This window comes from Mirounga leonina, unplaced genomic scaffold, assembly GCF_011800145.1.
Source record: "Mirounga leonina isolate KUSES-001 unplaced genomic scaffold, KU_Mleo_1.0 Mir_268, whole genome shotgun sequence".
Taxonomy (NCBI): domain Eukaryota; kingdom Metazoa; phylum Chordata; class Mammalia; order Carnivora; family Phocidae; genus Mirounga; species Mirounga leonina.
Window position 1 is genome coordinate 1,542,927 of NW_023270649.1, and position 26,602 is coordinate 1,569,528.

The window sequence follows — 26,602 nt, forward strand, 5'->3', positions numbered from 1 at the left end:
ACATATAGACAAAAAAAGCCACCAAATACACGACAGAGCAAGACCACACGAGGTGTATTGTAGAGACATGAATGGTACCCTAAGGACCATGGGGTACCCAGTGGTACCACATGACCTCCATGTAATTCAGCCCATCCATCTATCAGAGAAAGGCAATGATATTGTCCTTTGAATATAAAGCTAAATGTGTACCAAGATGAATTCAGGTAGATTATGAGTGTAAAGGTAAAGTTTTTAAAGCATAGAGACATCTTAGAAGTCAATAGATCAGGATGTCTCAGCCTGGGCACTGTTAACATCTGGGGCTGGATGATTCTCTGAGTTGGAGTGTCCCTGGTCTCAACCCACCATCTGCTGGTAGGATCACCACCCACAACCCTCCCTGAAGATGGGATAAGGAAAAATGTCTTCAAACACTGACATGGATGGATGTTTCATTCATCTGAATGTGGGGAAAACCATCTTAAATGAAAGCAAAGGAGGATACCAGGACCTGTGTAGGTCAGAAATACTACGTGTAAAAGTAAAAGATCAAACAAATAAACTAAGGAACACATTTCCAAAATCTTTAATGGGGAGGAGGCTTGTTGTCTGTATAATATTCAAAGAAGTCTTACAACCAGACCTCACAAATGGACAGCTGAATCTCACAATAGTGGAGGGTATGAACCATTATTACATCTATGGGGGATATTTATGACCAGCTAGGTTGGCAACTGTCTTTGTAAATGTTGGTGTTTGGGGGGCAGACCTTTGTCTTTGATATCAAATGACATCATTAGACTAGAGGCAAATTGGCTATAACCCATTTTGTCAAAAGTGTTTCAACTTAATGTGTGCAGTGTATTTCCTCTTGCCAAAGATGAGCTCTTCGGCCCCCAGAGAGAAACACATTCCCCTATGTTCAGACCCCTGCTCTTCAGAGTCAGACCAGAGGCTCCAGCAGATGCAGAGCTGGGAATGCTGACCCTGAGGTAGACACATGTCCCTGTGTGTGTTGTTTGGGGCCAAGACAGGAAACATGGGGTCTTTCTTGGTTGCCTACTGGCCCATCAGTCCCCCTAGTGATTGGGGGCAGCCATATTTTTTCATAGAACTGTCCTGATAAAGCCAAAAGGACCCCACAAGAACACACGATTCTGTCCTCCATTCCTGTCTCCTCAGGGTCAGTAAGAGCTGTCAACACTGACTCTCTTCAGTCTCCTGGTCCACTCAAGATGAACTGTAAAATATTCAGAAATATCCAGGAATCCTGGGAAGGTTTGGTATTACAGAACCATGTAGCTCTTTTAGGACCCATTACATACTTTGCAGTCAATGGGAGAGCTGAGGAACAGTGCCCTATGGTCCACTGACAAACAGTGACAGGTGACCAAAAGTGACCAAGGGTGTGGGTATGAGGACCGCCACTCTGCTCTTCCAGGCTGTGTAGTCCAAGTGCAGAGTGGGCTAATCTTTCTTCAGAAAGCTTCAAACTGTAGTCTTGAAACTTCATTCCAAGTGCAGGCACTTATTTTGAGAAAACAGGCAGAGCTGAACAAAAGGATTTAAGGACATACATCACAGTCTATTTGTGGCAACATGGAGTGATATTTCTTTTGCCCTCCACCCCCCTGCTCCCGGATCTTTATACAACCCTAAGGATGCCATAAATTCCATAAATAACTGGGTTAAAAGCAAGGGAAACTTGGCGATGAGATAGTACACTCTCCGAGATGTAGGTACTTTTAATACCATTCGATGAAAAAGCACCAAAAAATGTAAGGTACAAGCCGGTACAGGATATAACAGATAGACTCTGAAAGCATCAACATCTGCCTCATACTGGAAGTTTCAAAAGGAGCAAAAGAGAGAACGGATTGTAGGAAATAACTTCTCTCCTATTTCAGCTCTGAGAATGCCCCGTTGAGTGTTGAGCAGAATGAACGAACACAAATGTCGATACCAAAGGGTGGCATCACAGAGCACCAAGAACAGAGAAAGGTACTAAAAGCATTTCAGCATCAGTCAGGTTGAGATAGCTGATGTCTCAAATTTTCTGGAGCAAAGCAATTTCATGTGTGTGTCTACAAAAGTATAGTTGACGTAGAGTATTACATTAGTTTCAAGTGTACAGCATGGGGATTTGACATTCTGTGCATTACAGAATGCTCACCACAATAAGTATGGTCACTGTAGAAAATTATGACAATATTACTGACTACATTCCCTCTACTGTACTCTTCATCTCTGTGACTTATTTACTTTATAATGGGAAGTTTGTACCTCTTAATCCCTGTCACCTGTTTCACCCCTCCCCCCACCATCCTCCCATGGTGGGGCAAAAGTAATTTTGGAATGAGATTTCTGTATTCAACCAAATCAGTGCAATTCAAAAGCAAATTAAAGATGTTCCAAATACATAAAAGCTTGAAAATTTTACCCCTTAAAGATGTTTGGGAACAAAATTACTTGAGGATATACTCAAGCAGAGTGAAATGTGAATCCAAGGAAGAAAACCTTGTAATAAAGAAGTAGCACTAAGCAAATAAATGAGTGAAACTCAAAGTTAATTGTAAATGTGTTGAGGCATAATTATGAAAATAACCTCGGATTTACACTCCACACAGAGGTGAATGAGGGGGGCAGAGGGGAGGGGCAGAAGTGAACATAGGCTGATATTCCTGTCTTGTCTGGGGTGAAGATACAGATGCTGACTGTTTTTACATTCAGTAGAAAATATAAGTTTAAATATGTGTGTCAGAAGTTGAGGGTGGTAACCATCAGAAAACTAGAAAGGATATGTGCAACTTCCCAAGCATTAATGGAAAATGCATGGAATGGAAAAAAAAAATCTAATCTATGCAGTGGAAGGTGGGAAAGGATTACAAAGAAGAAGAAAGTCTGATACAGGTAATAAAAAAAAAAAAAGGAAAAAATAAAACTGTAGGACTCCACTCGACTATATCAATGATCATACTAAAGGTGAATGGGTTAAAAAACTCATTTAAAGGAGAGAGAATTTTGTCATAGGAAAATAAATGTAAAATCCAGCCATATCTTGGATGTGTACAGGAAGCACTTTCAATAGCAACACAAAATGTTGAAAATAAAGGATGCCTTTGATACATGATTTTGTTCCCATCCGGGATCCCACGTTGCATTAGAGATCATGTCTGCCCTTATAACTTCCCATCTATGACATTTTCTCCTTCTTTTCTTATGTGTCACGATCTTGACATTTTCAGGGAGTACTGGTCATTTGTTTTATAGAATTCTTTGGGCTTGCATTTGTCCAATATTTTCTCATTAGTAGACTGAGGTTATGTATCTCTGGCAAAAAAAAAAGTCCTCAGGAGTGATGTACCTTTTCCAGGGCACCCTATCAGGGAGTATGTGATGTTGCTGTGACCTGTTACTGGTGATATTAACCTTGATCATATGGATAAGGTATTATCTGTGGGGTTATGATTTTTGTCTTTGTAATTGATAGATATCTTGGAGGAGATACTTCCAGCCTATGGAAACATGCTATTTCTTCTCAAAACATGTACGCATTGATTTTAGCCTCCACCGGTGAACCTTGTCAGCAATAATTATTACTGTGGTGTTAGCCTAATGGTGATTTTCTATTTCCCTCGTTCCTAATGCATTTGCTCCTTCTTCCCCATTTACTTATTTATTCAATTATGATATTAGTATGGACCCATGAATATTCATTTTATATTTTAGGTTTGTTATTTGTTTTCTTGTTCAAATCCTGATGGCTCCCTGTATCCTTTTGACATGCCTCCATCATTTTTCTGGTTCTTCCTTAATTTTTTGTCATCACAAGATATTCCAGCCTCTGGTGAAGTAGAATTTAATCAAAAAGAATTTAATGGAATAGAGGAAAATTTCATTTTGATAAAAAGTAGTCTTGCAAAATTTAAGTCTTGAACTTGTATGCAATTAACAATGGAGGTTTTGAATACATAAGATTAAAACGAATAGAGATTGTAGTGGACATCTGTCAGTTTGTACCTCCTCAGCATTCATTCCCATGGCCCATGCATTTTTCAAAGAGAAGTACCTTCTTGAGGGATGACTGGAATCAGTCTATCTAAGACAATTGTGTACAGTTGTTAAGATTTTCAGGTTTGCATAAGGTTTAAGCATGGGTGGAAAGTATGCAAAGCTCCTTGGGAAAAATAAAACCTGAACATGAAGATTGCAGTGAGCTTGATGGGGTTTCGGATCCATGCTTCATGTGTGTGAGTCACAAAGGGGTGTCATCTTGAAGGGATAACATGTCCTCTGTTGAATGTTTCCTTGCTCTCCTAGTGCCTGGCATGTGTCTTTTCCAGGGTTATCCTCACGAAGGTGTTTGATGAGGTAATCGAGGTGAACCTGATCGACAGTGCAGACTACATCCACCTAGCCTTTCTGAAGAGGCCTGAGCTTGGGGTCACCCTCACCAAGCTTCACTGTTGGACCCTCACCCATTATAGCAAGTGTGTCTTCCTAGATGCAGATACTCTGGTGAGTACAGGGGGAAAATGAGCACCAGACACTCCACTTGATAAGGAACCCCTCAGAGACAATGCCTTTCCCTTTTTAAGGAGGCTGCTAGTTCTTACAGGTGGATTCCCAGCAAATAACATGCATCTCTATCACCAGCATTGACATTCATCAAAATCAGGTTTAACACAGTGCTCGCACTGCTCTAACCCTGCCCAGGACGCTAAAGGACTTGAAGGCATGCCCCTTCCCTAGGAGGGCTTTATAATCACATAATTTCATCTACACAAAATAGAATAATTAGGAAAAATATTTTGCCTTGATTGCATCTTGAATTGCATAGTTCGGACTGGGCTGGTACACCTGGCTTCTTAGGCTGTGGCATCCTCCACTTGTCATTTGGGGCAGATTAAAGAGCATACACAGTCAGGCGAGTTCCATAGAAGATTTTAAGAACCTTGAGAAAATAATTTAGTTTCAGAAGTGGTGTTATGTCAATCACTTGAAATAAACTGGAGAGCAATCTTACACACTCTTCTCTTTTGGATGTAAGCCGAAAAGAAGAGTCAGTCCAAAAAATGGGGCGCCTGGGTGACTCAGTCTGTTAAGCATCTGTCTTCAGCTCAGGTCATGATCTCAGGGTCCTGGGATCGAGCCCCGCATCAGGCTCCTTGTTCAGTGGGGAGCCTGCTTCTCCCTCTCGCGCTCTTCCTGCTTGTGCTCTCGCTGGGTCAAATAAATACATAAAATCTTAAAAAAAAAAAAGAAAAGAAAAGAAAAAAATGGGCACAGGTTTCCAAACACTAGACTTTGTCTGACCTGACCATCCTCATGTTTCTGCTGCATTTGTCACCTGCATCCCGGAGGTAAGAGAAGTCTTGCTATAGGTTCTCCATGCTCTGCTTTGCCAGGTGCTATCCAATATCGATGAACTGTTTGATAGGACAGAGTTTTCTGCAGCCCCCGATCCTGGATGGCCGGACTGCTTCAACAGTGGTGTATTTGTCTTCCAACCATCGCTGGAGACCCATGGCCTCTTGCTGCAGCATGCCACCAACCACGGCAGCTTTGATGGTGAGCGATGGGAAGCTGGAAATGGGTGGAAGAGGATGGGGCTGTTTCCGGGACCATAGCCCTGCCTCATCCTCATTTCCCCAGATATGTGAATGACATGAGTCAGTTAAAGATGTGGTAGAAGACTACGGCCAGACAGGGTGATAGGAATAAGTGAAGTTAGTAAGTAAACACGCAACAGAGAAAACCACTGAAGAAAATATCCTCAGTGAGTAGGAAGAATGGTTCCCCAATCCTGATCATACAAAAATGGGTAGGTAAACATTTCTCTAAAGACCAGATAATAGATTCTCTTTCAGCATCATAGGTCATAAGATCTCTGCTGCAAATATTTAACCCTGCAGGTGTAGAGTGAAAGCAGCCATTGATAAGACTTACATGAGCACGGCTGTATTCCAATAAAACTTTATTTACAAAAATGGATGCAAGCCTCAGTTGGCCAGCCCCTGATGGAAAATAAAGGGAACAACTCAAGTAAGCAGGAGAAGCTGATGTTTCACTTGAATGGGCATCAATAGATGGGAAAAATGCTAGGATTGTTGTCATATAAAAGAAAATAGTAGACTGATGAAGAATCATCTCTGGGTAAAGACAAGGAGTTGCCCACAAAGCACTGTGGCTACTGGATAGAATTCATTATGGGAGGAGTGGAGAATTTGGGGGACAATACGAGGGTTTATTATCAATGGTTTTGGTTATGGGTGGAGAGTTTTGGAGAGAATATGCACTGTTAAAATCAATGGCATGGATGATCAGTCCTTTTTGAGACAAACGGTCATATTGTAGTGGGCAGAGAGAAGAAAGATAACGGGACCCTGCATGCAGGTGTGTATGTTAAGCCCTTCAAACACATCTTGAATTCTTCGAAGCGCTGTACCATCCGTGATTAACCTCCTTGGGTGTATGTTCACCATTTAGGGGCAGATCAAGGCTTACTGAACAGCTTCTTCAGTAGCTGGTCAACAGCAGACATCCACAAGCACTTACCGTTCATCTATAACTTGAGCAGTAACACGGCATACACCTACAGCCCTGCTTTCAAACGGTAAGTTCTCCACTTTCTAGATCCTTCTATGCCTGCTGCCTTCCAGCAGCCCTGTCTCTAGAATCTTTATCAGCTTTTGGCATTTGGGGAGGAAAAAACTAGATCATCCCTCTGTTTGCCTATTGCTTTAAATTATGGGTAGTCAAAGCAGCAAGTCTTAATGATAGTGGTTCCCAAAGGGTGGTCTAAGGAACCCCTGAGGGATTCCCCCACAGTTCTTTTGAACGTCTGCAGTCAAAACAACTTAAAAAATAATTCTTCTAAGATGTTATTTTTTCTTCTTGTTCTCTGTAAGTGTACGGGGGGGGCGGGATTTTACAGAAACTCCATGACATGATTAAACAATGCACTAAAAAAACAAAACAGTGCACTGAATGGAGACACAGATATAAGAAATCAGCTGTCTCCTCTTGAAATGGTCAAAGTCATTCTTTTGACAGTTGTATTTTGAAAATACAGTTATTTTTCATGAAAAAGTGTGGAAATGAACATCCACATCTCGTGGGTCGATTGATTTCTAATGAATTGATTAAATCCATTTTCAGATTTCTTAGTTTTGTTTTCTGTTGTGGTAAATATAGACAGATGGAATCCACATGGACGCTAAGCTCTTGGTCCTCCATGCGTTTTAAGAATGTCAAGAAGTCCTAGGACCAAAATGTTTGAGATTCGCTGCTGTGGGTGATGTTGTTATAAACAAAAGTGGAAAATTGGAGCAGAATCTAGGGAAAGGATAATTCTAGGGCACGCATTTTTAACAGGGAACATATTGCCTCTAAGGAGCAGAAGTGGGTCCTCAGGGAGTGAAAACATCCTATTCTTTTTAATGAATAAAGCAGAGATGTACATACAGAACATGGATATATGATACAAACGTAGTTTTAAAATTTCATGGGAAGATGATTATGGGGAAAAATGTTTAAAAAGGTTGAGAGGAGAAAATTCACAATCTTGTAAAGAGAAGCCAATTTTCTTGTTTTCAGCTTGCATTACCTACTATATATAAGTGATTTTTTCTTTTTTTCAGCCCCTGTTGTTTTAAGGAGATGATGTTTGGGGCTACCTACCATACCGTTCATCTTTAGAAGACTCTTGATTTATTCTTCTGGTTTTTTTTTTTTTTTTTTGAGATTTTATTTATTTATTTGACAGAGAGAGACACAGCGAATGAGGGAACACAAGCAGGGGGAACAGGAGAGGGAGAAGCAGGCTCCTCGCTGAGCAGGGAGCCCGATGCGGGGCTCGATCCCAGGACCCTGGGATCATGACCTGAACCGAAGGCAGACGTTTAACAACTGAGCCACCCAGGCGCCCCTATTCCTCTGGTTTGAGGGAATTTCCCACTGGGTTATGATTATGTTCCTTGGTAGATAGAAAACAAAATACTCCCAATATTGATTGTTTAAAAAAAAATATCTTTAAGGAAAATAACAGCACGTCCACATAGTAGGGTTGAGACAAGTGTTCACGTGCTGCTGTCTTTGACACGCCTCGTGGTTGTGGGGGAGTTTCCCTGCGTGTGTGATCACTTCCAAGTGGAAAGTAGAATGCTTTGTGTTTCTTCCTCAGATTCGGTTCAAGTGTGAAGGTAGTCCACTTTTTGGGGCCCAGAAAGCCATGGAACTACAAATACAACTCCCAGATGGGCTCGGTGTTGGAGGAGGGCTCCGGGTTGGCCAACCAGCACCAGACGTCCTTCCTTAACCTCTGGTGGAAAATCTACCAGCACAGCATCCTGCCTCTTTATGGAAGCTTCCGGGATGAGGAAGAACGCGCATCTCCAGGACACTCTGTAAGTGGGTGACACCCTCTGAAAGCAGGAGTTGAGGATGGGCATATTCTCTGCATGATCGAATCAATACCCAGTGTACTTCCTCAAAATGCTCCCTTCTGTTTCTATGTGTTGTATTTCATAAAGGATGCTGAAGATGCAGATATCCTGGTTTGTTTTTTTCTGGCTCAAAATCATGAATGTTTAATGAGCCAAAATGTGGCTGTGATTTAGAGGGTTGGTGCATAAGTAGATTATTTCAGTTAGCCGCCTTCATCAGGGAAAGAGCCACTCATAGCTAAGTGGCTGCAGATGATTGATTACCATGTTGTTCAAGGAGACACTTTCCAATTTACATCATCAGTTCAAGTAGCTGTTGGAGGACGTTGCTGAAGAGGATTTTTGAAACTCTTGATTGATACCAATTTGATTTTTTTTTTAAATGTAATGGTAACCCTTCATGCTCTAAATAGTCACATTTGTGCAGCTAGTTTACTATGGATACACCGGCCGTACAAAAGACCTCTTGAAATTCGGTTCCAGGAAACTTTATTACCTGATCATTGTTTACTAGGACATGTATTAGTACCATACAGTTAATCACCAGCCATTGCATTGATGGGAAATGGAAGAGAATCCATACTTTAGTCTTGGCCACGGTTTTTGTTGGGTGGAACTAGGTGCCGCTTCTCTTTGGAAGCACTCAGTTTCTCCCATCATTTCACACGAGGGAATAGGAGTTTATCTGTGTTTGTGTTGCCACTTATTTTCTGCTGGGCAGTTTGCTAGGCATCAGGTTGTATGGGAGGGAAATTAAGATGTGGAGTCAGGCTGTTCTGGGAAATAAGGCGTTGAGAGCAATCTAGGAGATGTGTGCCGTGTGGTTTTTCTCGCCAGAACGATGGCAGCTTTCTAGAGGACCACCCGTCACCTGTTTTATCAGAGCTTACCTTGTGAGTTGTCACGTTTCCACGATCCCTACGGCCCTGGAGGCTCTCTGTGTTGGCCCAGGGGTGTGGGAGTGCTTGCTTTTGTTTCCAGAGTGTCAGGCTCTGTGCACGGCCAGCTCAGAACATGGATAGGTTGTTTATAGGTTCTCGGGGCCCGGTTTCCTAAGTCTGTGTGCATTCCTTGAGCAAGCTTCTGTTTATTGAGTACAGATGATAGGGCTGGGGAGCGCTGGCCACACAAAGGACGGGATGGGTCCTGGGGTCCCCAGGGCAGCCGGAGAGTTAAAAAGATGTAAGGAGGACTTACCAAGTGCATCCATCTTTGTTCAGGCTGGCATCGGGGAGCCATATGTAAAACCAGCAGTGGGGTCCAGCCAGCCTTGGCCTGCTGACGGCCCTTCAGAGCAGACCATGGTCACAGATGACACCCCACCCTCACCCAAGGGGTGCCATTCGGAAGATGTAAGTACCCACCCTCCACACAAGTGTGCCTGGAGAATCAGAGAATCGGATGCTGGCTCCCCAAGGAGACAGAGCTGAGAGCCTGCTCCTGGGGCTCCCAGGGCTTCCAGGGAGGGAGAGGGCATGGCCCTGTCTGCAGTCTGCTCTAGCTTCGAGGAGCTCCTGTGTTCATGTAGATCATTGCACGGTGACCCGTGGGGTACATTGAATAATGCTCCCCCACCAACATGTGCACATCCTAATCCTAGGAACCTGAACATGCTACCTTATCTGGAAACAGGGTCTTAGCAGGCGTGATCATGTTGAGGACCACCAGAGAATGATTCTGGGTTTTCCAGGTGGGCCCTGTGTTGTCACAAGGGTCCTCATATGGGGGAGGCAGAAGGAGATTTGGTAATAGAACGTGATACAGAAGAAACAGAGGCCAGACAGAGACTGGGAGATGCTAGTTGTGCTGGTGTTGAGGGAACATGGCCACAAACCAGGGCTGCAGGAGCCTCAAGAAGCGGGAAGAGGCCAGGAGATGGACTGTCTGCAGGAGCTGCCAGAAGGAACTCACCCTGCCCACACCTTGACTTCAGCCCAGTGACACCCATGTTGGACTTCTGACCTTCAGAACTGCAAGGTGGTCAGTCTACATTGTTTTAAGCCACCCAAATGGGCAACAAATATGGGCATTTGTCACGGCAGCCACAGGAAGATAATACACACCCTGAGAACAGGTGTTGGGTCTCATCCTGATATTGTGGGATCCCCAAACTTTAATGTTTGAAAGGCGTTGCTTGCATCTCCCTTGAACCCAGCTGCCAGACCACATGGTTCTACGTCCGGAGAGCTTTTGCCACACCCCTGATGCGAATATGACTTGGAGACTAATGTTGACCCATGTGCTCATTTCTGCTGAGGCTGGGTCTGCTGAATTCCTGTCCTCAGAGAAGAAAAACAGCACCGCATCTTATTTGCAGAAGGGGGAACACCAAATGAGGCCATTGTTTCTCCATCCCCTATTTCTGAGTGAATACATTGGAATAATGTCCAGTGTTTAAAGATCTCTGAATTTGAATCCTCACGTTGAAAAGCATTTTTATTACCTTCATTTCTCACTGATATTATTATGAGTTTGTAGCTGGGGATGGATCTAGGGTATGGGGTCAAGGGACGTCATATTTTTCCATGTGCTTCAAACAGGTTTGGGAGAACTGTGTCTTGATTGGGAACAATCGATGTTTAAATTTTAGCAAACGTGTCTGCGGATGGCACTCTATTCTTTATTATAATATGGAACAAATTACATTGTCAAGTTGTTAATAGCCTTTGAGTTTGGATTTCACGTCAACCCAAACAGATTGAGAAGACCCTCAGCTTTGTACGGTAAAGACAGACATAGTAGAAAGGGAGCGTTTCCTGGTTTTTCATTCCTCCTGATGGTACACTGAGCCCCCGACAGTCTGGATGTGGCCCCAGGAAATGCCACATGTGAGTTCAATAAAGACGTCTGCTTGTTGCAGGAACATGAAGAATCGGTCTGTTAAGCTCTCACAGTGAGTGTACAATGCTCCCTGTTCTGTCACCAGGAGCTACGCCTGTAATGGGATCTGTAAGAAAATTCAACATTCCCACGAAGTGTTTAGCAGACACATGGACTCAATTAGGTATCGCTCAGAAAACCCGTTTTGCACCTTGAAGGTTGATTTTATCCGTCAACTTGACTGGGCTAAGGGATGCCCAGATAGCTGGTAAAACATTTGGTTCATTAATTTTGATTTCCTTGATTGCTGTGGGTTTTCTTGGTGTTTACTTCATACCTTAGTTTTGGCTTCATAATTGTCGGTGAAGCTCTGATACAGACAACAGATATCTGTCTTTGTGTCTGTGTGTTTATAAGCGGCATTTCAATCCAAGCCGGCAGAGCCAGGCCCAGGGGAGCTCTTCCTACAAAAGGGACTGGGGCTTCTGGGCTAAGCCGATGGAAAGAATCTCCATCTCAGGATGGTGTCCTGCTGAGCTGGACAGTGGCAAACAAAGGACACAAGTCCACCACCAGCAGCCCAGACATGGGGACAGCTGGCTCCATCCATGACAGAATATATAGTGGTGTCATTTGGGCAAGTTTGCTGTGGCCCCAAACCCTACCCCTTCCTTAAGGGGTAATATTGGGGAAAGGAAGATTGTGGGAAAAGATCCCAAGAGTTGGAGAAAAGTGGGTTCAGAACAAGTCCTCATACAAGAGGAGGAATGTCATTGAAAGTGGTGGAAACCCTTCTTGTGTCCCTACGGGCATCGGGGTCTATAGATGGGACCTGGGGCTACCATCTTGCTGCACTCAATGGAGTCTGAGCCCAAGGCCAGGAGTCGGTAGAGGGGAGATGACTCCCCAGGTAGGATGGGTGTGCCAGGCTCAGGATATTTAACTAGTCCTCACAAGTAACTGTGGAACTCCAATCTCTCGTCTTGGCGGCTCTAATGGACTGGCCCTGCTCCAGCTCACCTACACACTCCCACACCCCAGGCTTTGAAGACATCTCCAAACAGCAGGTTCCTGCAGTGAATGACCTGTGTCTGCAGGTTGCAAAGGAAGCAGCCAGAGGAAGGAATACAGAATGATCCACCTGGATGTATAACTTTGATTTGTATTAAAGTGCTCAGAGGAAGAAGGGATCCTCCAGGCATGAAGAGGCAACAAGGGAAGGCATCCTTGTCTATTGAAATGTGTAATTATGACCAGAGGGGTGTCGTCTCTGAGGATCCAAGGGAAAGAGTGGGGGACTCAGGCATGTGAGATCCCCCCAAGCTCACTCCTGTGTGTCTTGGACACTCAGAGGAGAAGGGGCTCCGGGCAGAGTACTGTGAGCACTCCTTACGTGCATCGTATTTCCCGGGGAGGAGGACACGGATCCAGACAAGAGCTCAGGAATGCGCAGCTGCTGGAGAAAGGGCTGGAAGTGGAAAGGAAGCCACTTGGATAAGTCAATACAGACTCAACCCTAAACATCTGGGGGAGTCACGTTGGTAGCCTACAGCACATTGAACACTTTGCTGGAATAAAAAGAATATAAACAAGGAGGAGCGTTTCAGGGTGTCTGCTTCATTCTTCAGTCCCCTCTTCCCGCCCCCTCTACCCCCCATTTCCATCCTACCACCTGCGAGTAATCCGTTGCCGAGACTGACTTTTGAAGGAATCTCGGTGGCTTGACTAATTAATGATGAGCATGTGTCTCTAAAAGCGATGAAGTCTTCATAATTTTATAAGGAAGGGATGCATCACTAAATTCTACTCCTGAAGCCAATATTACACTATATGTTAACTAACTAGAATTTAAAAACAAAAACAAAAACAAGGAAGGGATGCTTTCACAGTATCTTCGGTATCGTGCCTTATTTTGGAATTAATTATGCAGCATCATTGCCACCTACTGGCCATGTATTGAATTATTGACTCCAGGTCTTTAATTTGGGGAGCTGGAACCCAGTCTGAAAAAGAAAGAAAAGATTATTTTCATGAATTCCTATAAATGTAAAGAGCTAGGTCCTGAATTTGGGATCCTTCTTGAAGATAGCAGCCTTCGAATGATGGCAACAGTATTGACAAGGGGGTCTCAGTTTTCAAAAGGAAAGCTGACTGTCTAATTTTCTTCCCATATAAGTTAGTATATTAGAGAAATATATTTGCCATTTACTGTCTTCACAGTCAGGTGTTTTGTCCTCCAGTATCGTGTTTGTCCTCCAGTCGTGGGTGGGGAAATGTAGTTAGTGAAAATATGAGGGGCGCCTGGGTGGCTCAGTTGGTTGAGCGACTGCCTTCGGCTCAGGTCATGATCCTGGAGTCCCGGGATCGAGTCCCACATCGGGCTCCCTGCTCAGCGGGGGGTCTGCTTCTCCCTCTGACCCTTCCCCTCTCATGCTCTCCGTCTCCCATTCTCTCAGATAAATAAATAAAATCTTTAAAAAAAAAAAAAAAGAAAATATGAGGGATGCCCTTTAGGTTTTTGAAGTTATTGGTTGTTTTTATTGTGCTTTCTTAGAACATCTTACTTGTTTTTTCATAAAACTTTTTGTTGAGGGATAACATGCATGTAAAAAAGGGCAAACATGGTAAGTATACATCTTGATGCATTTTCAGAGTGAAAAAAAAAATCCTAAATAGCCACAATCCAGATCCAGAAACTCACCCCAAATACCTCTTGCACCCTCCCAGTCACTAGGAAAGTCTATCCTGACCTTGACCCGCACCACTTCCTTGTGAATGCTTTTGAGCTCCTTATAAACGGGATCCTACAGTATCTGCTTTTGTGTCTGGTCTCTTTCACTTGACATCTTTAGGAGATCCATTTGTCTTGCTGAGTGTAGTTCATTGATTCTTGTAGGCTGCATATTATCAAATTGTAGTAAGACATAATGTATTGTTTAATTCTGGTGTTGGTGGACACACTGCTGTTTTGGGTAACACAGGTCACTCCGTTAGGAACAACCTTATACATGCATTTTGTTGCCCTCACTAAGCATTTTTGGAGACGTTATCCTTAAAGGTGGGGTCCTTAGATCAAAGAGCATGTGTGTGTACCCTTTTGCGTTAGTAGATTCTGCCAAGGATTTTGTACTACTATCAGGGTAGGGAAGTCCTGGTTGCTCCACATCTTCGGTAATCTTCCAAAATGCCAATGAGCATGTGGGACATCTCTTTGTGGTTTTACTTTGCACGTATGAGATGATACTGAGTTAACTTGAACCAATTCTTAGGTGCTTATCAAGCTTTTACTCTTTTGGAAATGCTCGTTCAGATACTTTGAACATTTTTTTCCTCCGGTGTTTCCTTTTTTTTTTTTTTTTATGTTAGAGTTTTAACAATTCAGTATATATTCCAGATGCAAGTTCTTTTTCAGTAGTACAGTATAAATACTTTCTCCTACTCTGTTCCCTTTTCAGTCCCCACATGGCATCCTTTGATGAATACAAGTTTAGCCAGGTTTTAAAATTTCCTTGATGAGGCGTATGTTTTGTTTATTCTTTAGGAAATCTGTCCCTAAACTAAGGTCATGGAGATAATCACCTTGGTTGTCTTACAGAATTTTTGTTGTTTCTATCTCTTATAGGTAAGTGTATAATCCACTTGTAATGGATGTTAGGTAATGAATGAGTTTGGGGTCAACATTCACAACTGTTAATGGGGGTCTATCATTAGCTCAGCATGGGTTATCAACAACACCTTTAATTCCCCCCTGCTTTGTCATGTTTCCTTTGCCCATATGTGGATGGATCTATTTCCAGATTCTCGATTCTTTTATTTTTCCCTCTCTTGCACCAATAATACACTGCCCTGATTACCGTGGCTTTAAAATAAGTCATGCAAGTATTTCAACTTTTTTTTCTTTCCCTGCCTCTTCTAAATTTCCTTTAAATTTCCATGTGAATATTAGGATCAGCTTTGCAGTGTCTTGGAAAACAAAACAAAACAAAATTTTCTGGAATTTCCACTGGGATTGCATTGAATCTATAGATGGGTTTTGGAAGGATTAATATCAGCAAAGTTTGAGTCTTCTGCTCGATGGACTTAGTATATTTCTACTTTTAGATCTTCTTCAATTTCTTCCAATATGTTAATTTTTTTAGTAAAGACCTTGCATACATTTTGCTAGACTTATTCCTGGTTTTTGGTGGATTGTGAGGCTATGATAAATAGTGTCATTGTAAACACTGAGATTCTGCCTGGATTCTTTTGGTTATTCTGTACACACCATTACATCATCTGCAAGTGAAACACGGTCCAGTAATTTCTTAAAATGTCAGTCATACATCTAGCATGTGATCTAGGCTTTCCACTCCTAGGTATTTACTCAAGAGAAATGAATGCATATGTCCATATAAAAATAGCAGTTGATCTGTTTTTTTCTTTTTAAGATTTTATTTATTTGAGAGAGAGAGTGAGAGAGAGAGAGAGCACAGGCAGGGGGAGCAGCAGAGGGAGAGGGAGAAGCAGACTCCCCCCTGAGCAGGGAGCCCAAAGTGGGGCTCAAATCCCAGGACCTGGGATCATGACCTGAGCCAAAGGTAGATGCTTAACTGATTGAGTCACCCAGGAGCTCAAAACTGGACACAACTCAAGTGTCCATCAGTAGGTCAAAGTATAAACAAAGTGTGGTCCATCCATACACTGGAATACTACTCAGTAATGAAGAGGAACGAACGATCGATCTGGGCAGCAAAGTTGCAAAGGATAATTATACCGAGTCAAAGAAGCCAGACAAAAGATAAACTATACCATGTGGTTCCATTTCTGTAAACTTGTAGGAAATGTAAAATAATCCTACAGTGACAAACAGAAGATGAGAGCTTCCCTGGGGATGGAGGAGGAAGGAGGGAGAGATTGTTACGGAAACTTTGGGGGATGATATGTGTTTACTCTCTTGATTGTGTCAAAATCTGCCAGCATGTGCAGTTTAGTCCAATTTATAGTATGGAAATTGTACTTCAGTAACGGCTGTTAACAAAGCAAGGCGTTTAGTGTTACCGTATATTCTTGGCACATCTTTCTATTGTTATGAAATATTTCTACTAAAGTTTATTGCCTTAAAGCTTTGTTTTGCTTAGTACTGATATGGTATATCTCGTTTGGCATTTTTCCTGTCAACCTTTCTGTGTTCTTATGTTTAAGGTGTAACTCTTTAAGATGTTCAGAATGAGGTTTTGTTTTCTTTCTATCCAAATACTTTTTGCCTTTTACCTGGGGTACTTTGTTGACATTTAATATAATTACCAGTATATTTATGTTTAAATCTGTCCCTTGGTTTGCTCTTTATTATCACCAATTTGAGAGATCTTTTTCTTTCTTTTTAATCTTTCTTTGGATTGATTAATGTATTTTTAGTTATTCCATTTCAGCCTCTTTTACATGTCAGTTTAGCATTATTTTTATTATTTTTTAAGTGGTTACCCAGAGATTCCAATTTTCATTCCTAACCTCGACATAATGTAATATATTTGGGACTTTGTCACTTCCGGGGAATAGAAGAACCCCAGAAGGCTTTCAGACTGTCCATTTCCCTCCACATTTTGTTCTATTCTTATAGAACAATATTTTAATTCTATAGCTACTTTACACAGTCCAAGTTCACTTAGCTATATATCATTTTATCTTCATTCCTTATTTCATTCTTTCTATCAGTAATCATTGTCTTCTCCCCAAAGAACTTCCTTTATTATTTATTTTCACTCAGCCTTCATGCTGAAAAATTCCCTCCGTTTGTATATCTGAAAATTCCTTTATTTAACCTTCGTTTGGGGCCATATTTTACTGGATGTAGACTTCTCACTGGCAGTTCTTTTTATAAGGGCACTTTGACCATGTTGTTTCTTAATCTTCTGACTTCCATTATTTCTCTGCAAATTCGTCTTCCAGGCTCATGTTTATGCACTTGAGGGTCATTTGTCTCTTTGCTCTGGCCGCTCTTAAGATTTCTCTCTTGGGCTTCAGTTATCTGTTTTATAATCATGGCTCTGGGTTTATTATTCTTTGTGTTCATCCTACTTGGAGTTTGTAGCTTGAGCCTGTATTCCTTCTGCCCATTCTGTCTCTCTCTGTGTCCCTCTTTCTCTCCTTCCCTCTCCCCCCTCTCCTAACTTCTTGTAATCTTAATTACATCTTCAGTACGACTTGTTACCATGTTTGCTCTATCTGTGACTCCCTTCCCTATATTTTCCTCCCATCTGTCTTTCCATGCTCTGTTCTACTGGCTTATTTTCCAGTTAACCGATCTTCTCTTTGGTTGAGTTTAATCCGTTGTTAAACCCACATCCTGAACACTTAATTTCACTTATTGTGTTCTGAACCCCAATAAACATCAAATATTTAATAGGGCAGTTTCCATACTTCATTGAAAATCTCCAACTTGTCCATTTATTTCATTTAAAGTATTTCTTACACTTGGTTATAGTCTATGTCTGATAAATCATGTGTCTGGATTTCATGTGGATCTGTTCTTGTGGTTTGATTTTGTTTTTCCTCTTGTTCTTCATTCATTTGGTCTTGTCTTGCTCTGTGCTAGTTGATTTTTGATAGCAAACATCACATTGCATATTTTCTTAGAGTTTATTTATTTATTCGGGAGAGAGAGGGAGAGAGAGAGAGCATGCACAAGCAGGGGGAGCTGCACAGGGAGAGGGAGAATCAGGCTCCCCGCTGGGCAGGGAGCCCGACCTGGGGCTCAGTCCCAGGACCCTGGGATCATGACCTGAGCTGAAGGCAGATGCTTCACCAACTGAGCCACCCAGGCGCACCTGGCAGGAAGTTTTCATAGAGGTGGTTTGCCCATGCCCTGTTGGAGGTTGAGCTGGTGTGAAATTGGGCTTCTGTGTTTGTAAGAGCTGCTCTATTTCTCGTCCTCCTTTTAGTGCGGTCCCTCATGAAAGCCTGTGGTGTTCAGAGGGTCCCTCCTCAATACCTCATCATTTGTGGGTTCCTCAGTCTCATAGCACTGCTGAACTGTCTGCTCAGATTCTTCCTACAGCCTCTTGGTTGCCTCAAGGGGGAATAAGATGCCAGATGCATTTATTATATTCCTATCACAGACACAACCCAGCCCACCCACATGATTTCTGCAGTATGTTTGCAGGGACAACTGGGAAATGTGTCAATGTTCTTTAGCCTCTGTGGCAGACAGTGATTAGATTAGTCTTGCAGAAGCCTTGGGGCTTGTACCAGCCCGTGGGTCCAAGCTTGCTTCCCGACCATGAATTGATTAGGCTTGCTGTATAACAAACAGCCCCAAGTAGGTAAAAATCTATGCCTGCGTCCCAGTCAGCTGCGGTGGTAAAGGCATCCTGGGCTCCATGCAGTCACCAAGGGGTCCAGGACCCTCCTGCAGTTCTGGCCCAGCTTCTTCTAGGGTGGCCCTTGTCCACTGTGGCTCCCTGAGAGAGAATTAGCCCTTCCTGCTGAAGCCAGCCATCGCACACAATGCATTATATTGTCTCCTACGCACCTGGAGTGATCTTGGCTATGGACCATCCTTGGAAGCACTGAGAAAATAGTTGCTCGAATTGCTTTCTGTAGGCGTTTGTTTTCTCATGGAACCCCAGTTGAAATAGGTTGGAAGGATCTTGTTCTTCACCTCACCTGTGAGTAAAGAGGGTGGGAAAAGTGTATCCCGCGTCAGTGGAGGTGAGTCACATTGCATCTCAGTGGTGTGGGTGAGAAGTCATCGTATGGCTCCACTTACGTACAAGGAAGACGGGGGCATGTGAGCCCAAGACAAAGGAGCAGACGCAGGAAATGGTGAGCCTGGCACCGTCTGCCCCGCACCTGTCCCTTGTCATGCTGCCTTTGTATCGTGGAGGCAAACAAAGTAGATTGCGTGTTTTCAGATATTTGTAGGAAGGTTATCCTAATTTTCTTTTCTTTCTTTCTTTATGACAGACAATAGGGTGGCCTGAACTTGAGACATCCGCTGGAGTGAGGTGTGACCCATTGTCACCACCCTCCCCCCAATGTGCAGACTCCTCAGGGACCCAGACCACCTCGGTACACCTCATTTACACTCCTTACGCACCTCTGTGTCTCCTAGTGACGTTTTCTTGGCATGTCTTTGTCCATCGAATACCAAAGAAGTGCCCCATGCTTTTCTTCATCCAGTGATCTTTCTGAATGGTTCTCCCAATCTTGAATATCTGTCGTGATTAGTCTATACAGGACTGGGGTGTCTGTTCAGATTTCTGTTGGTCATTTGGTTAGTCCATTTTCCTTTAGGAAGAATTAGAAATGACAAAGGTGTAACATCACCATGACATATAGTCTCCCTTTTAAAATAAATTTTTTGGTAGGATTTTGGACCCATGCTTAATATCAGTATTGAAGGATTATGAGTCCTACCCCTGTTTTTGCTAAATTTGCCCTCATGGATCTGGGCTTTTTTACTGTGCATGATCAGAAGATTGAGCTCAGAGTCTGCTGTGCTCATTGAGACATGAGCTTAGTAAAATGCTTCCATGGGCATTTGGTATAAACTACAGTCAACTCTTGAGTGACACAGGGTTGAACTGCGTGGGTCCACTCATACACGGATTTTTTTCAGTAAATACAGTATGGTACTATAAATGTATTTTCACATCTTATGATTGTCTTACATTTCTTTTTCTCCAGCTTACTTTATTGTAAGAATACAGGCTATAATATATAGAATGTGCTAAATATGTGTTGATCGACTTCTTATGTTATTGGTAAGGCTTTCGGTCAACAACAGGCTATTGGTAGTGAAGTTTTGGGGGAGTCAACAGTTATACTTGGATTTTTGACTGTGTGTGGGTCAGCACACCTAACCTCACAACATTATTCAAGGGTGAACTATAATTGAATCCCTGTCTGAAAAATTAGCTTTGGTACCTCCCATAAAAACTTCCAGCATCTCATCTTGTGTGAGAAATGGTGGATGTCAGGGGAGAAGGTGGGAGTGGGGAAGCCCCTCTTTCTAGTCTGTGGAAAGGGCCTTTGACACGACACGTTCCTTTGATCTTATTTTCCCCTGGCAGAGTTCTCTGTTCTTGTGGTTAAAACTGTAGTCGCCTGAAAGCATCTGCCGACTAACGATGGAATGGTTATGTTTCTAGCAGCCCACGGATAAAGGAGAAGGTGGCCCATCTGTGGAAATCTTGGAACCAAGCCAGGAGCCTCCTGTGGATGTCACCGGGGACCCCAGTCCTCAGGATGCTTTGGAGGTGGTACCCTAATTGTCTTGTCTGGCACTCCTGCTGGATGCTGTCCTCCATCACTGGGGCTGGCAGTATTCATGCACCAACTGCTACCTCAATGTCCAGCCTGACTTTGTTGAAATAAGACTCTGCCGACCTCTCTTGGTGCTTCTGATTCATCTTTCTCCTTTCCGGCGTTTGCCTACGGTGCTTGGTCACTTTCTTGCCCATCCTTAATCATCACGGCCTTTCTCTCTTTAAACACTGTTCTGCAAAAGTTAATTGACCTTCAAGGGCTTTTTCTGTTCTTCTTGCTGATTGCCCAGCGAGCCATTGTCTCAAAGGAAGAGGATAAAAGCAAAAAAATCGGGTGAACGTTTGGAGCCAAATGGCGCATGCAGTGCTGTCCTTCCTCTTCCAGATGTCCTTGTCTTAAATTTTCTTCTTTCCACGGATATGTTGAATGAAAGCAATTGCAAAAAAAAAAAATTTTTTTTTTTTTTCTAACAGCGATTGAATGACACCTTTTGGTCTTGAAGTAATAGTTAATATGGCTCTAGAGCCGGGCATTGGGTGTCTGATGAAAGTTAGGATTGAGCACGTTTCTGTTTCGGTGGGTATTAGCAAAATGCTGTAGCCTGGGGGGCTTATGCACATAGTGCATTTATTTCCCCACTGTTCTGGGGACTGGAAGTCCAGGGTCAAGGTGAGACCCACTTCCTAGTTCATAGACCTCCATCTTCTTGTGTCCTCACACAGAGCAAGGGACGAGGGAGCTCTCTGGGGTCCCTTTTGTAAGGACACTCATCCCATTCCTGGGGGCTCCACCCTCATGACCAGACCACCTTCCAAAGGCCCCCCTCCTCATACCATCCTATTAGGGGTTAGTATGAATTTGGGGGGGACATAGATATTTAGTTTATAGCAATATTTGCAATATGGCCTACTCTATAATACATTTTTAGTTTGCATGATGCCTTTACTAGAATGTACTGGTGGAGAAAACGTGTACACTTTTTCTCCCTCTTACTTTGTCAATGTAGTAAATGCCAAATGCGGTATTTTGAACTTATTTCTAGAGGCTTCCATGACAGGGTTTCTTCTGAAACTGCTGGTAGCATGTGGAACGTGAGCATATTCAGCTCTGGCGGTGTGACTTTGAGGCTGAGTGATTCGGATAAATAGTGGTTGGGGGTGACACGGTATGGGGGTGCTGCTGGGCAGACCTCATTTAACAGCTCAGCCATGTGGTGTGGAGGCTCTGGGACCATTGGCGAGTTCACTACCTTCTCTGATCCATGAGGTGGGAGACGGGGGTGCCCACCTGGGAAAGCAGGAGATGGGGGTGGGCATTAGACTCAGCAGTGGTTTGGAAGAATCTGTGATTGTGCCTGGCTCATAAAGATTAGCACCAGCCCTACCACCAGGGCTGCTCCCAGCGGATGGCACCGGTAACACTCCCACCTCTAGGGTGATGCATCTGCATAGGATGCATCCTGGTGAAGGGACCTCATGAGCACCCAGAAAACTGGCGCTCCATTACTTGTCCGCTTAACTGGGGCGTGTTGACTTTCTCCTCCTATGTAGTGTCTCCACTCCACTGTGGATGACCCTCACTATTTTGTATAATACCATGTTTCATAAAATCAAGGGAGTTTGTGGTTTTCCTAGATAGGTATCTCCTCTTGTTATCACGGAGGATGCAGTTGCCACACTGTTTTGTGTTGAGTGACAGTATACCATATGTTCTACGGGTCCTGTTAATTCCAGAAAGTTTTAGTTCCCAGACATGCACTGAGCCCGAATCCAAGGGCTCTTAGAGGAAAGAATGGCTAAGGTCTAATGGAAAATAATTCTTTTTTAACTTTTGCTATTTCCTTGGCCAACAGGATGGCAATGTTTGAACATGATGTAGGGGGACAAGGGTAGAAAACAGAATGTTATCCGTACAAAGTCTTTAAAAACACTACTGTAAATAATCAGAGTAGAAAGTCCCATATGCCCAGTAGCATCGAAATTCTAATTTAACTTTCTGGCATCCAGTATCATCCCACCAACAGACACGTCTGGGGAACACCTGAGTGTCACCCATAGCGTGTGTGTGCGTGTTATCAGCACATGCGTATTTTTAGACATCTTCTTCTAATCCTTGGTAAGAAATTTTTAAACCCATTTGACCAAACAAAAGGTGCGTGTGTGTGTTTGCACATGTGTGTATTTATATATTGTCTCGTATTTTGGCTTTAAGAAGATAAAAACCCTGCCATCCGCAAGCAGAAAACCACTGCGGTTATTATTTAAATGGCTTTCGCAGGCTGTCCAAACTACTGTAGGCTTTATTCATACAAGGCGAATATTTTCTTGATTTCACATTGTTTGATTATATCTGGTGATACCAAACATTGAGGTTTCCAGTGGGTGGGAGCATTAAATCGGTACAGGTGTGTGTGTAAAATGGTTTAGTGGTAAAAATTAAAACACTTCTTATGAAAAAGTGAACACATGTACAATGGTATTTTATAAGATTTCACAAAACGTGGCCAGGAAAAGCATCTTCTTCTAAGAGTATCATATTACACTCAGCACATATTTTGTTCAAGAGAACTGAGATTCATTTGTAGACCCAGTCACTAAACCGATACTCAGTTACGCCAGGGATGACTCCAAAATCCATCTTCTGTCTGCTTGTCCTCCCTAGGTTGACCTGGCCATGTCTGTTTTCGAGATTTCCATCGAAGAGAAGGTCAAGGAGTCGAGTCCCGAGGAAGAAAGGAGGAAATGGGAGGAGGGACGCATCGATTACATGGGGAAGGATGCGTTCGCCCGCATCCAGGAGAAGTTGGACCGGTTTCTGCAGTAACCCCAGAGTTCGCATTGTGCTGCGTGTGGTCAGGCAATATTCTGCTGCATGGTCCCGTGAATGCGGACATCTCCAGGCCCTTCGAAGGGAACAGGTGTTCAGCTATGTGCCTCTATTTATGGCTGACCAACTTGAGTGCCTCACAAAAATAATGTAGACCATAAAAAACCCAGCTTAAAGCCCTCTACCACCCTGCCCTGCTTATCCAAGCTACCCATGCCTTCCTGGCTCCCCTGAGACTTCAGTTCTTCTCAGCAAGTGGGAGCAGGGATAAACTTCTGGTAGACCCTTGATCATGCTCTCTGGTCTTGCTCCACGGAGCTCTGGGATGCTGCCTTGGGCAGGTGCTACCATCGCTCTCCCACATAGGGTTAGATATCACTGCAGATTCTCTTCTGCCCCTAAGCTAACGACACCGATATATGTATTCAGGACCTCAGGAAGCCTCGATGATGGAAAGTCCTTTCCTTAAGGACTAGGTAGACGTTCAGACGTCTTGAGGAAGACTCTCACGTAGACTTCGCGGAGCATGTCTGAGCAACACTATAGGTGTTGTTTCTCTTCTGCAAATCCTGGTGGGACCGCCAAGTGCTGTTGGCGGATGCCTGACTTGGGAAATGCTGGAGGTAATGTGGAAGGGAGATTCTAGCTGGCTTGGGAGATGGAGCATCTTCTTGGTTGGGGAGCACCGAGGGTTTACTCCAGGTGGTTCTGATGACACCTCACTCACACTAACAGGATCTGGAGAGGCTCTTTGGGTAGACGCAGATCTGTTTGCAGTCCATCACAATTGACTGTGCTCTGCTGGATATCACTACCTCAGTCCTAAATAACGACTCGAGTCACTGTGTTCTCCAGACCATTTCAACGCAGCTGTTTTGGGGAGAAATCTCCGTTTTATGAGACTGGATGCTTTATTCTATGAGAAATCATCTTCAGAAGTATCCTGGTTTTGTGAATTCATGCAGTTGTTGGAGCAGCTCCGACAGGGTCACTGCTTGTGGCCACCGCCTAAAAATGGGCATCACCGTGCTAAAGAGAGGGAAATGTTAAAAAGTTAGGATGGTTTGTTTATCATGCACGTACTGTGGAACATCAGAGGGTTTCCTACAGACAGGTTTGGACCACGTGGTGGTGGTTGTGCTATAACTTGGTGGGTGTGTTTGGCCACGTTTTACATCATGTCAAGCAGGTGAGCCCTTGGGTAGAGGAATGTGGGGAAGTGCATGATGTTAGTTGTGGTGTGAGCTTTTTGCAAGACTTGAGTTACAGAGGGGTTGTTTCCTTTATGTCTGGGTGGCTAATGGTCTGCAGTCTTGGTTGGGCATCACACATATGAAGCTTCCAGAGCTAAGTGAAGATAGCCATATGGATATAGCCTTACAGGGGTTGAGCTGGGATGGTAATCAACCATTAGAGCAACACTATAAACTTGTTCTGGGGAAAGACCATGGGTGCTGGGTGCCCTGGTGTTGGGTTATGAAAAACAGGAGCCCGAGTCTGACATACTTGAGAAGGAGGAGTCCGGTGATGAATATTGAGTCTGGTTCAGCTTCTGTGGGGAAGAGAACTCCTGTTTCTGGACAGTGGTTCAATGGCTTAAGGTTTCTGTTCAACACAGACTTCTGTTATGCATTCTGGTCTATATCTTCTGATTTGAATGGATGCTAATGCACTTCAATTAAAAATTTAAAACAGCAACATGGTGTCCCTTCTGGTGTGTGTTTGTGTGTGTTCTGAGCCATCAGAATAATATTTTATATGTCACAGAGGGAAGGGACGTGGGTGTCTGTAAATTTAAATCACCAACATTTTTTTCAGAATTGCTAGTAGTAGTAAAATGTGTAGAACTGTTTACTTCTCACTGTGTGAAATTCCCTAAGGTCTCTCTAGGGAAGCTACCCATTTCCTAGTATTGTTTTTCAATGTCACATTCATTCATTCAGTCCATCCATCCATCCATCCATCCATCCATCCATCCATCTTCCAATCACTCACCCACCCATCCATCCATCCACCCATCCAGCAATTCATCCATCCTTCCACCCAACCACTCATCCATCCATCCATTCATCCATCTATCAATCATCCACTTATGTAGTCATCCATCCATCCGTCCATCTATCCATCCCATGGTTATTGAGTTCTCTGTAGGGCAGGCACTGTGACATGTACTTATTCATAAATGAGTACTTCAAAACATTCTGAGGGTTTCTAAATATCGTCTGTGTAAGAGGTATAATACGATGTTGTTACATGAATAAGGCCAGTGCAGAATCTGTGCTATGTCAGGTCAGGACTACACAACTGTTTGAGTCCCCAAGAGATGTAATTTGACCTGTATTATCATTAATATTTGGGTACATAAAAGGTAGTGTGTGTGTGTGTGTGTGTGTGTGTGTTTACATTTTCTTGTTCTAGAAATATTTTCCAGTTATTATTTGGGAGCAAGAGGAAATGCCATCTGGGGAGAAGCTCCTGTAGATACGGTGACTTTGCAGGGTGGGTGAAGGTGTGTAGATGTAGAGGAACAAAATATAGTATTATCACTTGGTCGTATCTTGCTGAAACCATTGTGTGGTACTCGAATGCACCTGAGCAGCTCCAACGCTGATGGGTTTTGGTGTGGGATTGCAAACAAGTTGAAGCAGAGTGGCGTTTCTTTCGGGCAACCACTCCTGAATAAGGAAACGCAGACCAATTATCCTTGTATGTGCTTATTAGTCATTCATTTCTTCTTTAGTAAAATGACTGCACATCTTTTGCCCACTTCTTAGGTGGTTTGTCTCCTTATTGTGGAGTTGTATTCATTTGGAAATATTTTTCTCCCGTCTGCGGCTTATCTTTTCCCTTTTTTTCATGGTGCTCTTTAAAGCACACAAGCTTTGAATTTTGATAAACTCTCATTTATCGACTTTTGAAAAGCAGATCAAGCTTTGGTTGTCTTATCTTAAAAAATCTCTTCCTAACCTAAGAGGACAAAGATTTTGCCCTGCATTTCTTTCTGGATGTTTTGCAGTTCCTCTTTTTCGTTTGGGTCTCTAGTGGATTTGGCGTTCATCCTTCGGGATGTGTGAGAGGTTAAAGGTCTAAATGTGTGTTTTTGCTTGTGAACAGCCAACTGTGACAGGGAACGCCCCATTGGATGTGTAACAAGCTCATCTATGGGGCTAGCCAACGCTGACCATATTCTGCAAAATTTCCCTAGTTTGGATATTCGAGTGCACCCCCAGGCCCCTCAGAGTCTGCTCACACTCAGGCAGAGCTTGCAATAAAGGCGTGGG

The 26,602-nt window shown here is 43.3% G+C and overlaps 1 protein-coding gene across 5 annotated transcripts; it reads left to right on the forward strand.

Annotated features, from left to right (window-relative positions):
* The first annotated feature begins 1,136 nt into the window (after positions 1 to 1,136).
* On the forward strand, positions 1,137 to 25,019 carry GYG2 (glycogenin 2). 5 transcript variants are annotated; one of them, XM_035029660.1, is made up of 9 exons: positions 1,144 to 1,983; positions 4,303 to 4,500; positions 5,391 to 5,553; positions 6,472 to 6,598; positions 8,168 to 8,390; positions 9,650 to 9,781; positions 19,191 to 19,295; positions 20,381 to 20,485; positions 23,157 to 25,019. In XM_035029660.1, the coding sequence occupies exons 1-9, from the start codon at positions 1,936 to 1,938 to the stop codon at positions 23,316 to 23,318; spliced, it is 1,263 nt and encodes a 420-aa protein (XP_034885551.1). In that variant the 5' UTR covers positions 1,144 to 1,935; the 3' UTR covers positions 23,319 to 25,019. The 5 variants fall into 5 exon arrangements, with proteins under 5 accessions (XP_034885554.1, XP_034885553.1, XP_034885551.1 ...); XM_035029659.1 differs by having other exon boundaries at positions 1,146 to 1,983; positions 20,378 to 20,485; XM_035029661.1 differs by having other exon boundaries at positions 1,146 to 1,983; positions 4,326 to 4,500; positions 20,378 to 20,485.
* The last annotated feature ends 1,583 nt before the right edge of the window (positions 25,020 to 26,602 follow it).

What these genes read in the sequence shown, in the direction of transcription:
- GYG2 (XM_035029659.1), top strand. Translation starts at nt 1,936, where the DNA reads ATGTCGATACCAAAGGGTGGCATCACAGAGCACCAAGAACAGAGAAAG. An exon ending in AGGGGTGCCATTCGGAAGAT is followed by an intron (nt 9,782 to 19,190) that starts GTAAGTACCCAC and finishes TCTTTATGACAG; the next exon opens with ACAATAGGGTGGCCTGAACT. An exon ending in GTCCTCAGGATGCTTTGGAG is followed by an intron (nt 20,486 to 23,156) that starts GTGGTACCCTAA and finishes TGTCCTCCCTAG; the next exon opens with GTTGACCTGGCCATGTCTGT.